This window comes from Tarenaya hassleriana, unplaced genomic scaffold (genome assembly GCF_000463585.1).
Source record: "Tarenaya hassleriana unplaced genomic scaffold, ASM46358v1 Cleome16, whole genome shotgun sequence".
Classification (NCBI taxonomy): domain Eukaryota; kingdom Viridiplantae; phylum Streptophyta; class Magnoliopsida; order Brassicales; family Cleomaceae; genus Tarenaya; species Tarenaya hassleriana.
This window is the reverse complement of record NW_010965019.1, coordinates 2,262,714-2,278,968: the sequence shown is the minus strand read 5'-3', so window position 1 is coordinate 2,278,968 and position 16,255 is coordinate 2,262,714. Positions and strand designations below refer to the sequence as shown.

Sequence of the window (16,255 nt, the reverse complement as noted above, 5' to 3'; positions counted from 1 at the left end):
TTTATTAAAAAAAGATATATTTTCTTTAAAAAAATTCAGTTTTTCGGTATTTTTTAAAATTCTATTCGATTCGATTAGATTCCAAAAAATTAAATTTTCTAAAAATAATATCATTTGAAAATTTAAAACGATTCGAATCGAAAAAAAAATATTATATTTTTCGATTCGGTTCTTTTCATCGAAAACCAAACCGAAACATTCATCCCTACTTTTTATATAAAAACCTAGTTACCTAGAAAGATCTTGAGATTTTCTCTTCTTTAGAAAAAGTTTTCCTTCCTTGTTTTCTTTCTGTTATCTTGGCGCAAATTTTGATTTTCTGATTATTTTGTTGTAATTAGTTTTTTTATTAGCTTCTAATTTAAATGACTAACTATCATATATATACATTAAATGGATAATAAAAATAAACAGACTTTACTATGTTATTTTCGCTTTGATGCTGTAAATAATTTTACATTATTCACATAATTAAATAGTTTTCATAAATATTTACATAATTTATATTATGCACATCGGAATGGTAACCAGTGGGGGTCCACAGATGCTTTAACATAGTATATTTTTAGAAAATCGAAATCTGTAAACGAAATACTGGTGGATAAAAAATCATTTTTTAATAATTTTTTAAAGAAAAGTCGTGATTTGTGTCCCAAAGTTGCAGTTTATTTAATTCATGTAAACCCCCAAAGCTTTTTCGTTATCGCACCTTAGCCCCACATGCTCTCCCTCTCCTTTTTCTTCTGACAATCTCTCTGCTTCGCCATGGCCATGAGAGCACAAACCATATGAAAAAGAACCCACTTTAGCAACAACACTAACAAGAAAAACCCTAGAAAAAAGGTTCACGACATGAGAGAGCTTAAAATATTCACCGTCTCCGGAGTTGGTGGTCGGAATCCATGGCCGCCTGTGGGAGCTCCGGTGGATATCCGGCGAGAGGAACCGCCGTGGAGATCCAACTCCTCCGACGAAGACTCTGTCAATGCGGTGTCGTTTGGCTTCGTCGCCACCGCCATTCTCATCTCCATGTTCCTCGTCATGGCGATTTTCGAGAGATTGATTCGACCAACCACTTCTCAGGACTCTCCAGGTCGAGTCCGGTCGGGTCTGGATTCTCGGGTGGGGTTCAATGGTGCTAAGCTTGGTTTCCAATCTCCCAAGGCAAGTTTTTTTGTCCTTACCAAAAGAGAGAGAGAGAGAGAATACTTCCAAAGTTGCTTCCTTTCAGTTTATGTCCATTGCATGCGTATGAATTCGTCGTGGGTTTTGACCCATTTCCCAAATCCTTTTGAAACTATGGAGATTTATGGTTTACAACTTCAATTGTGGGTTAGAAAGAACACAAATATGGTGTTTTGGGTATGATTCACTTTAAGAACACTAAGACCTGTCTTGTATCCGTCTTCCATTTACTCCATTTATGTTTTCTTGCTAAATTTGGAATTCGAATTCCGAGTTTCTGACCTTAAAGCCTTGATCTTGAGTTTGAAAATGCTTATATGCTACCGATTCCGAAAGCTTCGATCTTTTTCTTTGTTCCTTGAGAATTTCCGTAAATGTTATACTTTTCGTGTTGTAGGAGAACCATGAGTGGCCATTGGTGTGATCCATGTAGTTCTTTTGTTGATCATTATGGTCCCATAAGCAAATACAGGAACATGAAAGAACTTGGTTCTGTATTTTTGGTATCATAGACCCACCATTGCACATGCTTTTTTCATAGCCACACACACGGATATTTTTGCAATATATTCGCCTCATATACACACACTTGAGTATGATTTTCCTAGATATCAGCGATGATGCAATTCATCCATGTCTTGCTTTTTTCACCAGTTCTTTTCCATAATGACAATGCAAGAGAAAATATGCAATGAAGGTTTTTTTTGCCATTGATTCGTTTGGAAGTATTATGAGTGACAAAAGTGAGTCTATGCGTGTGGAAATGAGAATTTGGTCTACCATGTGACAGACATTTTCGAGGAGCACAAATGGCCCACACCCCTTTTCCCCGAAGCTAATGAGAGGGGTTTATTCTCTCATACCTTTTCCTTGGGGGCATAGCCTATGGTTATGGAGATTGGAGAGTTGTTTTCTCTCATGCCCTTTTTTCAATAAATTCATTAGCTTTCTCTCAAGAATAGCTTGACTGGTTGAGAGATTGATATATAATAAAGACACCATAACCAGATGTAGAATCTAGTTCTTGTTTTCGGATTCATTGTCTGCAAACTGAGATGTGCCTCTTGGTGCATTAGCTCACTTTTCTTAATCATGCAAGTCTTGAGTATCGACGATAGATCGTGTTATTTTGTTTTTTTGGTGTTAAGGATAGTTGTTTTGGTGGAGACTGGTTGGCATTTTACACATAGAACCATCCATGTGATCAAACAAAGCCATTAGACATGAGGACCCATTTCGGAATCTAGTCTCGTTCATCTCAGACAGCGTGTTTTGTCTTTGTGTTAGCCGAGTTTCTGTGGAGGGGAAACATGACATTTCATTGGTCTGAAATGAAACGTTAATTCTGTTATTTGTCTGTTCGATGATTCTCCTTGATAAGGTTAGCTCCATAACAAGCCAAATCACATTTTCACTGGAGAAAGCTCTTTGAAATTGAATGGTTGGAGCTTCGGCCCCAATTATGCATACTTGACATGTTCTAGTGTACATCATTCTCTGCTACATGTCTAGATTCTTGAAATGTTTTCAAGAATGAAAACCCGGTTACATATGGTTTTTGCGTCAATCAGTATTATATAATATAACACCAAGAGAATGTTTTTGTATCGATTTGCAGATAGATGTGTACTCGAAAGGGGTTTCGGTGTTGATGCCAGGAGACGCAATCCCGACGTTTATAGCACATCCAGTGCCTTGCCCTCCTCCTCATCAGCATAGTTCATCCAGAGATTCTTCTACGAGCTCCAATTCAAACTCCATCCAAGAATGCTGAAACTCCGAGCTGTTTTTTTTTTTTTTTTGGTTTGTTCCTCGAGCCAACGAGAATGAGTTGAGTTTGGCAATGGATGAATCCTATCCTTCCATGGCGGTTTTTTCTTCCGGATCTTTCTCTCCGTTGCTCGGGACAGGAAAAGTAAGTCGGGGGGAGATTATGTTGGAGTGTTTTGTGTATATAGAGAATTAGGGTTGGTAACTGCCCTGTCTTTAAGCATACAGCTTTAAGTTTTTGAGGTTCTCTGTCCATTTCTTGTTGTAAGTGATGAGTTACAGAGAACCGTGTTCTGTTTCTTCTTTTGGCTCTTCATTATATTGGGTTTGCAGTGAATCAATTGGATGAACAGACAAGACATTTCGGTTTATTCAAACCGAATTGAATCTAATTCGGTTATAATTCAATTTGAACACCGGTTTAATCCGGTTTAACATTAAATGGACCTACAAAACAATTGAAAACCCGAGCGAAAGCAAATTCAGACCACCACGTTATTCGGCCTCTTTCAAAGCCCATTGTGCATATGACGAATATAAGCCCAAACCCAAAACTAAAGAAACACGAACAAAACTAGATATATATAATAATATATCACATTAAATGGACCAACATTGCTCTAAATTTAAATATTTTCTCAAGGATATTTATTGTGTCCCGTATTTTTTTTACGAAATTTATTGCGTCCGTATTATTAGCTCCGTTGCGATAGAAGATCGTACATTCGTACTTTTTTACCTTGCATGTTTCAATATTCTTACACATAATCGTATATAATAATGCAATAGATTTTTTTTTCTCATCTTCTATATTATCGTTTTTTTTGCTAAAATCTATATTATCGTTTTGTGTAACTATAATGTTTTAAATTTATGACACTTAATAAATTTTGTGTTTTTTTATTGATTGTTTTCAGATAAGATATGAAATTTTGGTGTGGATAGAGATGAGAAGTAATAATATGCCATATTTATAAAAACAAATCATATGATTAAGCACAGAGGTTAGTTCCCGTATTATTGGTGTTATGAATAGATCTAGGAGTTGGATTCGTCGTCTTAGATTATTGTTAATTATTTATTAACTTAGCTTAAATAATCTCCGCCCCACGTTGCTAATCCGGTTTTCCATAATTCATGGTTATTCTCAGGGGATTAAACAGTAAATGTGTTTTCTTTGGATCTGTAAATATAACCATATAAATTTTAAAAGTAAATATTTTTTTACTTTTGGTTTTGGTGTAAATTAATAAATTTTACAATGGTAACAAAAAAAAAACACAGTATTAAAAGCCAATGGAGTAGTTGATATCAACTGTCGGAAACATTGACCATAAATACATAGTCTCATCTTCACTCATCTTTCGCTGGCATCAACACTCACTCTCTCTCTCTTTCCCCTTCGAACGACGTCGTTCTCATGGGTTGCTGCGTCAGCTCCACCTCCGCCACCGCCGACAAGAACTCCGGCGACCCCTCCCCCGCCTCTGACAACAACAGACCACCATCGCCACGACCGCGAACTCCGGCCATTGTCGAGGAAGAGACAGTCAAAGAAGTATTGTCGGAAACCACGCTGCTCACTTCCTCAAACGACGAACCAGTGGTCGAGGACGAGACCCAGAAGCCGATCATGGAGAAGATCCAAGAATACGGGGATAAACCCGGAATTTATAAGCCGGGTCGAGGTCATGAACCCACCCGACCCGATTCCGTCGACCCGGTTGAAGATGGGTCCGAGCTCTCGGAGATTTGCAGCTTGAGCGTGAGCGAGAGCGTGTCTTCCACCGTCGTGAATCCGTACGACGACGGCGACGAAGAAGTGAAGCAGAGGAAATTTCAGGGCACGAGGCAGAGATCTCCGGCGAAACCTCGAACCCAGGTCACGAACCGGAGATCCGAGCAATCTCCGGCGAAGAGAAGCGTCGGAGGGTCTGGGTCGGTGAGGCTGGTTCATCCGAGTCCGGGCCGGAGATCCGGACCGGGTATGGCGGATCCGGCGGATAGATCCGGGAGGAGATCCAGATCGCCGGCGACGAACAGGTCAGTGATGAGTCCGGTTACTGGTCGTGGAGCGAGGAGAAAGAACAATGAGTCACCGGGTCGGGTCAGGTCGGACCCGGGTAAGAGCGAGTCACCGGGTCTGGTCAGGTTGGACCCGGGTAAGAGCGAGTCGGAGCAGCTGAGTCAGTGGCCGAGTAGCGGTGCGGCGGCTGGAAATTACAATTGTGCCCCTCGGGAGTCGCTGGAGAACCCTCTGGTCTCATTGGAATGTTTCATCTTTCTCTGAAGTTTTTTTTCCCGGCGATAATTATAATGTCGCCCCTTTTGTAATATTAATATTATTTTTGTTATTTAGTTATAACATGTGAATTATTTATATCAATTATTAAAATTATCACTTTTTAAAAAATATATATATATACAGATATAATCCGAAAATGATGAAACTCCAACTTGCAAGTAAAGCATTAAATTTTGTTTGCACCAAACTTTGATGGATTGCAAACTCACCTTGCAAGTAAACTTTGTGTGTATATATATATACATAGAGATTATTTGTCAATATGGAAGAGTTTAAACGATGAAATGGAATGGACCCAACTATTAAAAATATTATTTAATGAATATATAATAAAATATACACAAAGCATAAGATTCGAGACGAGTGGACCTGTCCGATTTTATATTTCTCATGGGGTGTTGTTTGGAATAGGGCAAAAGATTTGCTTTTTTTCCTGCAAATCAATTATATTTTCTGACAAATAATAAAATCACTGGAGTCAGGCAAGACAAGAAATAACACAAACACCACGTAAATAATAAATTATTATGTAAAAATAATAAATTCTATTTATTTGGATGTAAAAAATCATAAAGTATAAAAAAAGTTAATTATTATGGAAATATATATATATATATATAGACTATTTTATACTTTACATGTACTATAATATGTGATACTCGTGAATGTACTGTATTGTCATGATATAAAAACTTTTAATTTTTTTAGTAAATTCATATTTTTACACTTTATTCACTCAAAGCTCATACTTTTCCTGCAGGGTAAAAAAGTTAAATATTTTTATGTGCTTGTAAAATTAGGGTCTTTACTCTTTATACAATTTTATATATTTCAAAGGTTCATCTTTTAGAAAGCAGAGAAAAGAGTTTCACTTTTGACTCTGTTTGTCCGTTCTTTTGTGCCCTACATTTGCACCCTTGAGCAAAATATATTTTTATTTATTTTTAATTATACACAGATATATATTAATTAATCCCCAAAAAAGTTTCGATCTCGCTATTCATATATATATATATATATATTGATTTTGTCATGTTTAATAAAATTTCAAATTATATTATTTTCCGTAGCTAGAAACTGAAATCATGGTGTTATATCTTTTATTCCATAATTATTTTTATTATCTTTGGAAATCCAGTTAATTTTGTCTCTGAAATAGTTTTTCGGCCGTACTTTAATTTATCTTAATTATAAACCAGTAATTTATAATTACCCACTGGAATTTTGTCTATAAATTCGTTTTAGACAGGACTACAAGTTTTTTTTTTTTATACATCCATCGTATTTTATCCAAAATGATGTAAATTTGATGGGGAGATTCAAATTTGGGTTTGGATAGGTATAGTCGTTATTTCGATTGGAATATATAGGAATAAACCGAATAATATAAAAAATATATATAAAATAGGAGAGTATATAAAAACTAAATAATTATGAATTTATTAGAATCAAATCAATCCAATCTTGATAAAAGTATAAAATAATTCATGTAATAATAGATTAAAAAATTCAGAAAATAAATATTCTTAACAAAAATAACCGATCCAATTTCAAAGAAAATTATTTTAAAAAATCTAAATCAAATTCAGAACAAAAATCAAACCAATGTAGCCGTTATTGCTGAGAAAAATGTTGGGTGTGCAAAATATTTGAAATAAGAACACATTGGATTGGAAAGTGAGTGATCAACATTGGATCCTTTTTATCTAATTGCAGACTAGAGGGCCGTTGGTTTCCCCTTTTCATTTTCATATGTTAAGTCATGAAATCACGTGAATATATTTGGCTACAAATGAAACGAATTCAGATAGATGTAAATGTTCGTTAACTATATCGGGAATTAATATATATATATATGCATGTGTATATATATATATATATCCTCATAATATGTAAAATAAAATGATATATCATCAACCCAAATGGGATGGTATAGTGGTAAAGATAATATAAAGTGCTTCTCACCACCAACGTTTCAAATCCAATTGGACCAAATATTATAATATATCATGAAATTCTTAAAAAATAAAGAATACAATTATCATAATGGGCTGAAACCTGACACAATTAATTGGGCCGGGTCCAACGGCCCATCAGATTCACACACCAAACCTCAGTGATTAAGGATCGTGACCGAATGATGATTGCGGCCGAAACAAACATCTCTCACTTTTGTTTCCCCTAATGGAAGAAACAATTTAGATTAACCATCATTAGCTTACTATTTTTAAATATTTTAATATAATAATAACCGATATTTGCTAAAATAATATAACTATCGAACCTTACACATACCCTAAACACCATCAAAAAATAAAATTATTGGGCATAATTATAAATATGAGATAAACACAGTTTACCAACCTGTCGAATAAAAAAAACCATACACAATACCGACGGCACAACTACACAACATTAGAAACATATTCTTGAATCTCTACGAGAAGAAATTTCACCACGTCTCAAACAGTTTTTACTTGATATAAATAAATCGCGCTTCCATCGATTCTGAAATTACATAACTACCCTTCGGGACAAAATCTGTGTTTCCCAGGTGGACCAATGATAATGCCTTTTGACTCCTTTGGGACCCACTTCTCAACATCACTACGTCTCTTGGCCCTCGAAACGATTGAACATATATATATATATATATGTATATATTTATACACACACACACATATAAGAAATTTATGAAAAACTAATTTGTTATATAGTATTGCGACTGTATTTATAACGATGATTTGCAAAATTATCGGCAATCGACGCAAAGTATTATAGTTTTGTGCGTTTGTCTTTTTACATGCAAACGTACATATGAATTAATTGGGGCGTATAATTGCGGCGTATATTGGGTATTGAGTATGCAATTTATTTATCGAATACTTTTCCTCTTTATTTACTTAGTCCAAAATTTCTCCACTGAATTGTAGGATCAAAGTGGAAATCGGTTAAATTGACATTTTAGAAAAGAAGATATTGTTTTTATGAAAACTCAGTTCGAATAGCAATTTTTAAAAATAATAGATATAAATTTTTTTTTATAAAATTGGAAAATCTGAACTAAAAATAATTGAATGGAAGAAAACTATAATAGAATCCGTAAATACTTTATTTATAAGTTATCTAATGCGAGGAAAAATAACACACAACAATTCCCATTCGGTGGGGAGCCTAAAGGTCTAGAGACCTAACTATAGTATTCTAATGGTTGCCCCCAAAAATAATTAAAATTACTATTATAAATCCATTATCGTTTGATTCATATTTTATGATGTGATCATAAATTATTCGAATATGTTTACTTTTATTATAAAATATTTACTTGTGAAATTATAAATGTCTAATAAAAAAATACATCAAAGCTTGAAAAAAAAAATGTCCAAAAAAATTGAACTACAAATTTAGGATGATAGATTCGATACCATTCTTTAACTCAAACATCATTAATGCTTCTTTCTTTCTTTATTATTTTCGGTGAGACATATATTCTCTTTGTTTTCAATCATATTTTTTTTCTTCATATTATTTGTCAAAAGAGAAAATAAAATAATTGTATCATTCTAAATTTTATCGAAGAATTCATATTTTTAAATGATAGATATAATTTTGTTTCAATAAGAATATCACATTGGATACATACATATATATATATGTATATATATTCTGATTATTTGCCTGTATATTTTTAAATTTTTATTAGAAAACATAAATATAAATATAAATAATATAATTTTGAGCAAGAATATCACACTTTTATTTATTTTCTTTCTTCCTTAACTGTTTCGGAAATTTCCGAATCTGATTTTGTTTTTGAGATATTGATGAGATAATTTTTTCTTGTGATATTGCCGTCTTTAATAATTTTTTAACTTTTTTCCAATATTTTTTTCTCAGATACAATACAATCAGGCTTTATTTAACAAAGTTTCATTTTTTTAATATTAAGATATTGCTTATATATTAAATATTTTTTTTTTCAAATTGAATGTTAATTACACTAATCACACAACATATTCGCCACGTAATCACATGTTCCTACTTTTTAATATATAATTTTCCATCATTACAAATTCCTAGTATAGTTTTATTATTTAGCTAAATAAAATATGCGATAATATTTCCTCTGGATATATTTCAAGAAAGTAATCTCAATTTTTAAAAACAACAATAATAATTCAGGTAGTTCTTAAACATTTTGGCTGCCCGATCACAGAAGAAACCCTAAAAAAATAATTGCAGAGAAAATAGAGTTGGATGAGAGAATAGCGACAAAGAGACGAAATTTAAAGGAAAAGAAAAAAGTCTTTGTTGAATTGAATCTGTATTTCACTTTCACATACATACGTTGAAGAACACAAAGCCGTTGGCTCTATAGTCCGCTCTTTCTTCGAGGCTACATATCACTCTTTGAACTTCACCCTCTCTCTCTCCCCTAAAAATCCGACGAAATTCAATCTCTCTCTGATTCACTTTCCCTTTTCTCTGACAATCACCACAATCATCGTTCCTTGTTCCACTCAATCTCTCACCTTCTGGGTTCTCTTTCGTTTTTTTTTTTCTGGGTTTTTTCTTCTGAGGCTGTTTCTTACTTTCCTCAAAATCACTGGTTCTAAAAAGTTTCCTGGGAGGGAAACTACGATTAGGGCAGAACGGAAGAAGCTTGTCCGTTTGAGACGGGTTTTGTTTCGTTTATTCTTCAGATGTTCAAAGTCATGAGCTTTACCAGGTGGGGAGTGTTCGTTGTTTTCTGTGTTTTGGCTTCAACAGTGCCGTTTTCTGCCGGAATCACTAATCTTCGAGATGGTATGTTTCTTCCCCGTTTTGTCTTTTTTTTTTTTTCCTTTGGGTTTGCTTTTTTTCTGCCTAGTTTGGTTCCGGAGGACAGTGAACAGAGTGGAACTTTAGTTCTGGAAAGTTCATGACTTTCTTCAGCTGCATTCTGCAATTATATGAGTAAGGTTTCTTGGAATCATGGAAAAAAAAACCTTGTAGATGTGTTTTTTTTTTTTCCTTTTACAGCTTAAACTGAAAATTAAGTTCCTTTAGTGCTTACGCCGCTGGTTATGTCGTTTTTGAAACAAGAGTCTTGTCTTGTACCCTAATCCATGGAGCCAGGTTCTGATCTTTTGGATGTAACAGAGATTCAAACTCTCTCTTAGGTTTCTGATTTTACACGCTCTTGCTGGGTTTAATAAGTTCAGAGACCCAGTTTTTTTTAGCGTTAGAATTCTGATTGAGTTCTGAGACTTGATCTGTGCTTGTTTGGGGCTACATTCCCACTCATGTTCTGTCTTTTTTTTAAGCTTTTATAAGCTGTGAAAATTTTGGAAGATGATGCTTATATTATCACTGTTCTTGAATTGTTGAATTCCGCAGTTTCTGCAATCAACAACTTGTATATCACTTTGGGGTCTCCACCTCTATCTGGCTGGCTTGATTTTGGAGGTGACCCTTGTGGAGAAGGATGGCAAGGCGTGATCTGTGACTCTGCAAACATAACGGAAATGTATCTTCTGCTCTGTTCTGTCTGATTCTTCTTGTTATTTATCCGCTTTAGACTAATGCAATGTGCTTAATTTGTCCATTGGCTGTTTGTGTCTCAACAGAAGGATCAGTGGCTTGAATGTTGGTGGAAGCTTAAGTGACACTTTGTCTGAATTCACATCAATCCAAGTGATGTAAGAAATAATAACCCTTTTAGCTTCTTGCTGCCTCTCTCGAGGCTTCTAGACCGAGTAAAAGATTCATATTGTTTACAAATGCTTCTTTGATCTGTGGTTTTCGGGTTAAGGGTACGAATATTTCGTTATTGGGTTGGGTGAAAAACCAATTATCAATCTTAGTGATACCAGGTATTGTCTTATTGAGCAGGGATTTCAGTAGCAATCGTATTGGAGGGAGCATTCCACGGAATTTGCCGTATACCATCAGGAACCTGTCTGTTCTCAATTCTACTTTTGTGGTCGACAGTTGAAAATAGATATAGATCTCTACTTTTTGTTGTTTAACGTTAGAAGATAATTCAGTTTCATGTCCTGTCTTGTGTTCAGATCTCTCTCAGGCAATCAGTTTACCGGGAGCATTCCCTTCACTATATCCTATTTGTCTCAGTTGTCTGACCTGTAAGTCCCGACCTGTCTTAGCTTATTCTTACTAGGTTTGGTTCTGTTCTGTTCCATAACTTCAATTAAGGATGCTTGTTCTTAGTTTAGATTCTTGTCTCTTCCCTTCAGGTCTTTAGGCAACAATCTTCTAACGGGAAGCATACCCGATATCTTTCAGCAGTTGTCAGAACTGACAAAACTGTACTATGTTCTTTCGTTTTCTAAATTCTCCTTTTTCGTTTTCCCAATGTGTATCACTCTGGTTTAGGGTATTCACTTGTGAACTCGTTTATGGTGCAGGGACATGTCGGCTAACCAGATGACCGGGAAGTTGCCTTCCTCCATGAGAGATTTATTATCTCTTAAGACATTGTGAGTGAACGAAACATGTTTCAGAAAGGAAACCGAAAAAATATGTGTGTATATATATATTGAACGTCCTTTTTATCCGTTTGTGTTGATAATCTTGGAGTTTAGGCATTTACAGAACAACAAGCTTATCGGGACGCTTGATGTTTTGGAGGATCTTCCCTTAACCGATCTGTAATCTTTTTCGCCTTATCGGTTCTTTGTCTTTTGCTCAAAACCAAGCTCTGCAATCACATTCCCTTCTTTAGTAACTTGCTCAAGATGTCATTTTTCTGGATTAGGAACGTAGAGAACAATTTATTCTCTGGACCGATACCGCCAAAGTTGTTGAATATTCCAAATTTCAAGTAAGTTTATGTAATTTGCGTTCATTTTCCTTGCCCGTTTTTTGTTCGGCTGAACCATTCGGGTCACTGTGTGCAGAAAAGATGGGACCCCGTTCAATACAACGATCATAACGCCACCACCGCCGGGAATTGTTCCTCCTCCTCCTTCCTCACGCCTTCCTCCAGTTTCCCCTCTTCCTCCTGCTTCTCCTTCTCCTCCTCTGGTTTGGCCGCCGCCCACTGACGACGATGGAGAGAGCGGAGATCCATTTAATGGTGTTCCCAGCTCGGGCCAGCCTACCTTGGAAATATCGACCCCTTCAGGGTCGGGGAAATTCTGGACGACGCAAAAGATCATCTTGATTGTTGCTTCGGTGGCGATAATCCTTCTTGTATCAGGTTTGTGTTTCTCACTTTGGAGATGCTGCAGAAGCAAGAAATCTTACCAGTACGATGCTGAAGCGTTTAAAGAAAACGTACCGAATCGCAGCAATAAACCCTCGTCTCTCCCGGTGGCTTCTGACATTGGAAAAGGTATTTCTTGATTCCTCAAATGTTGTTTGAGGTGGAAAGAAATTGTACTCGTTGTCATGGCGGTTTCTCTTTTCGTTTTACAGTTCCTCGTGAGCCGATGGTTAAGCCTTTCGATGGATACGGAGCAGACAACAGGAAAAACGGGTCTCAGCCGAAACCGCAAGTCATGGCTGCGGGTTCGGGTTACAAGACTGGTAATAGATTGCCGCCACAGAAACCGCTGCCGCGTCCCCCGATGCACTTTCGGTCTAACGAGGCAGCAGAGAGAGTGACTCGTTTTCCTCCGGGAATGAATTCATCGTCTTCTGCTACCGTTTTCACCATCGCTTCTCTTCAGCAATACACTAATAGCTTTGCGGAAAGGAACATTATCGGGGAAGGATCGCTCGGAAACATTTACAGAGCCGAGCTTCCTGAAGGGAAGGTGGGACTTCCCGACTATAGAATGCTTTTCTTACTTTCTAAGAATCTGATTTCGACGATTCTCGATCTGCAGTTACTCGCGGTGAAGAAGCTGACCGCAACACAGACCGACAGCGAATTCCTGAATCTAGTTTCCAGTGTGATCAAGCTTAAACATGGTAACATATTGGAGCTTTTCGGTTACTGCAACGAGTACGATCAAAGGTTGCTCGTTTACGAATACTGTCCGAATGGATCGCTTTACGATGCTCTACACGTCAACCGCAAAATGCAAAAGAAGATTACATGGAACATCCGGATAAAACTCGCGTTAGGAGCTTCCAGGGCGTTGCAGTAAGTAAAAACACCTCGGAATTTTCGTTTTCTTACATCGGTCTGTAGGGTCCAACCTGAGAGTTGTGATATTCGCTCGTAGGTTCCTTCACGAGGTTTGCCAGCCGCCGATTGTTCACCAGAATCTCAAATCTTCCAAGGTTCTCCTCGACGAGAAGTTTTCGGTTCGTGTTTCAGACAGCGGATTAGCTCATCTGTTACCGCCTCGTTCCACAAGTCAGGTTAATTTCTTAAGACAAAACTCACTCTTTTCTCGGCTTCGATTAGGGATGGTCATTTCGGGTTTTGGGTTAGATTATTTCGGTTTTGGAAAAACTATAACCACGGTTTTATATTGAATTCGGTTCACATTCGCTTTTTATTAATAAAATACTCATTTTCAAAGAACTTTTTGGGTTCAGTTATTTTTATTCGGTTCCTTTCAGGTTTAGTTTTTCCGGTTTTACCGATATCATAACCATTTGGTTTTTATATATCGGATTTGGTTCGGTTACGGTTATGTGTTATTCGGTTATTAACTAAAATTATATCGTTTGACTCGCAAAATTTGTCAGATGGCGGGTTACGCTGCTCCTGAGGTCGAATACGGGAGCTATACTTGCCAAAGCGATGTGTACAGCCTTGGGGTCGTCATGTTAGAACTGCTTACGGGACGAAAACCATACGACAGGTTCCGAGTTTGTTTTCGCTTGTTTTGTTCCTCCGGCTGTAGTTTCTGACGTCGATAAACCTCGTCTTCTCGCAGGACAAGGCCAAGGGGACAGCAATCGCTGGCACAATGGGCGATTCCTCAGCTTCACGACATCGATGCGTTGACGAGAATGGTCGATCCATCGTTAAACGGGGCGTATCCGATGAAATCCTTGTCGCGTTTCGCCGATATCATATCCAGATCACTGCAAGTGAGTTCTTGTTTCGTTTCGAGTGTTGTTTGTTGTTCAATGGATGAAGCAGTTACTGACCAAAGACGATGGTGTTCCTTACAGATCGAACCTGGATTCAGACCACCGGTTTCAGAACTTGTCCAAGATCTTCTGCATATGATCTGAAACCCTGAAGCCGAGAGAGAGAGTCCACTGTAAGATTATTGGGGGTTTTTTTTCCTTATTTTTTTTGGTTGTTGCATCATCCTCTGATGAATGCAAAAAAAAAACTGTTTCTTTTTTTGTGCTATAAAATTTTACAGTGTGATGGTGAACTGTAACTGCGTTTGCTCTTCGGTCTAGCGTTAGGAGCGTTATCGGCGTTGAATGCGTTAAGACTATGCTTCTATATGTTTCTGAAATCTAACTCTCGATCTCATGCATGCAACTCTAATCTAATCCACCTTAGCAGAATAAATAATAAAACAAATAAATAAATGTAATATTTCGGGACCGTATTAGGAAAAATTATACAAAAGACATTTCAAGTGATCCCAGGATATTGATACGGATTAAATTATTTTGATTTAGATAATTTTTACTCGTAGAAGTTAATCGTAAGGTTAAATAGTATATTTAATGAGGAGAGAAGAGTAATATACATGGTTATGCGTCTAGTTAGAGTCCAATTTAATAGTTTTTGCCATTTTGCGTAATTTTTCCCTATTTAGAAATTATGATAATTGTGTTAACATTTTAATAAAGTACAAACAAAAAAGGACATGCAAAGCACTTCATTATCATGATGTCGTGCGCATGCAAGAAAATAATAAATATGAAACCAAAAGACTATCCGATTATTCAAAGTATTCAAGCTTTTATAGTGACGAAATTGCATAATCAAATTTATGATTTATTAAAATCTGGATATTTGATTTTCATACGTCGTTGTTACCCTCGAGAAGTTGATAGGAGAAATACTTTTTACGGTTTAATTCGATTAATCTTTTGATGCGTAGATCATTTAATATATACAGATATTACAAAAAAAATCTCATGATTAAAAAATGGAGAAATTTTAATTTAAATATTCTTATACGAACCTGTAAGCAAATTAGACCGGCTCAACGTATATATTAAAAATTCAAATATCATATTTCTTATAAGACTTCTAAGATAAACCCAAGACTAGTCGATTTATTTTACCAAAAAAAAAAGACTAGTCGATTTATAATAACTGCTGTTGTTGGTGCATAAAAATTGGGCAAATAGATTGACTTTGTGAGTTGTTTTTTTTTTGTTAATTTGTAAATTTCAGTTCTTATAAAAGGTGTTATATTTAAATATTTGTAAATATGGCACATAAAAAGATATTTTTTTTCTCATAATTAGATCACACATTCAAAATATATATGTTTGGGTGAAAACAATAAATATATATATATATATATATATATAACAGTTCACGCAATCACAGAAATGAGATGTATCGAGGTTTGTAGACGTAGACTTCGAAAGATGCGTCCATTCGGGTCACCTCACGTCGTTCTAAATTTCTAATCGGATATTTTGGATTTTTGTTTTGTTTTTATTTGTAAATGTTATATTTATTTAGTTTTTACATTATTTTTAGTTTCATGGATATTTATTTTGTAATAAGTATATATATATATATATATATATATTGTTGAATTTCTCATGAAAGTTCAACAAAAAAAAAGAATTTGTCATGAAAAAACTCTATTTATAATGGTGTTGGTAATAATGCCCAAGGAAATAAAGAAACAAAATAAATAGAGAGGTCGACGTGCTAACTTCTCCCCAAGTCAGTACTTACGGCTATCAAGAGCCTCTGCGCGACTTTCTTTTGGGCGGGTTCTTCACATTCTGCTCGTAGATCACCCTCGAGGGTCGCTTGGGAGACGATTTGCAGACCAAAGAAAGAAGGAGGACTTGGCATCAGAACTCTAAAGGATCTGAACATGGTCCACCGGCTAAAGCTCGTATGGAGGACACTAAGTGACAGAGGTTCTTTATGGG

The 16,255-nt window shown here is 35.9% G+C and overlaps 3 protein-coding genes across 3 annotated transcripts; all 3 read left to right on the top strand.

The window, feature by feature from the left end:
• Positions 1 to 686: 686 nt before the first annotated feature.
• On the top strand, positions 687 to 3,292 carry LOC104809558. Its single transcript, XM_010535581.1, has 2 exons — positions 687 to 1,164; positions 2,804 to 3,292. The coding sequence occupies exons 1-2, from the start codon at positions 853 to 855 to the stop codon at positions 2,957 to 2,959; spliced, it is 468 nt and encodes a 155-aa protein (XP_010533883.1). The 5' UTR covers positions 687 to 852; the 3' UTR covers positions 2,960 to 3,292.
• Positions 3,293 to 4,227: 935 nt separating this feature from the next.
• LOC104809557 lies at positions 4,228 to 5,341 on the top strand. Its single transcript, XM_010535580.2, has one exon. The coding sequence runs from the start codon at positions 4,376 to 4,378 to the stop codon at positions 5,243 to 5,245; it is 870 nt and encodes a 289-aa protein (XP_010533882.1). The 5' UTR covers positions 4,228 to 4,375; the 3' UTR covers positions 5,246 to 5,341.
• A 4,246-nt stretch (positions 5,342 to 9,587) lies between these two features.
• Positions 9,588 to 14,637, top strand: LOC104809556 (protein STRUBBELIG). Its single transcript, XM_010535578.2, has 16 exons — positions 9,588 to 10,066; positions 10,640 to 10,769; positions 10,870 to 10,941; positions 11,135 to 11,200; positions 11,314 to 11,385; positions 11,497 to 11,568; positions 11,668 to 11,739; positions 11,845 to 11,910; positions 12,018 to 12,083; positions 12,160 to 12,596; positions 12,680 to 13,020; positions 13,093 to 13,352; positions 13,435 to 13,573; positions 13,907 to 14,022; positions 14,098 to 14,254; positions 14,339 to 14,637. Exons 1-16 carry the CDS (start codon positions 9,964 to 9,966, stop codon positions 14,399 to 14,401), a joined length of 2,232 nt encoding a protein of 743 aa, XP_010533880.1. The 5' UTR covers positions 9,588 to 9,963; the 3' UTR covers positions 14,402 to 14,637.
• Positions 14,638 to 16,255: the final 1,618 nt, after the last annotated feature.

Bases quoted from the DNA above. Each gene is read 5' to 3' on its own strand.
- LOC104809556 (XM_010535578.2), top strand. From the start codon at position 9,964: ATGTTCAAAGTCATGAGCTTTACCAGGTGGGGAGTGTTCGTTGTTTTC. The intron at 11,740-11,844 runs GTGAGTGAACGA...CTTGGAGTTTAG, and splicing joins TTATTATCTCTTAAGACATT to GCATTTACAGAACAACAAGC. The intron at 12,597-12,679 runs GTATTTCTTGAT...TTCGTTTTACAG, and splicing joins GGCTTCTGACATTGGAAAAG to TTCCTCGTGAGCCGATGGTT.
- LOC104809558 (XM_010535581.1), top strand. From the start codon at position 853: ATGAGAGAGCTTAAAATATTCACCGTCTCCGGAGTTGGTGGTCGGAAT. The intron at 1,165-2,803 runs GCAAGTTTTTTT...ATCGATTTGCAG, and splicing joins TTGGTTTCCAATCTCCCAAG to ATAGATGTGTACTCGAAAGG.
- LOC104809557 (XM_010535580.2), top strand. From the start codon at position 4,376: ATGGGTTGCTGCGTCAGCTCCACCTCCGCCACCGCCGACAAGAACTCC.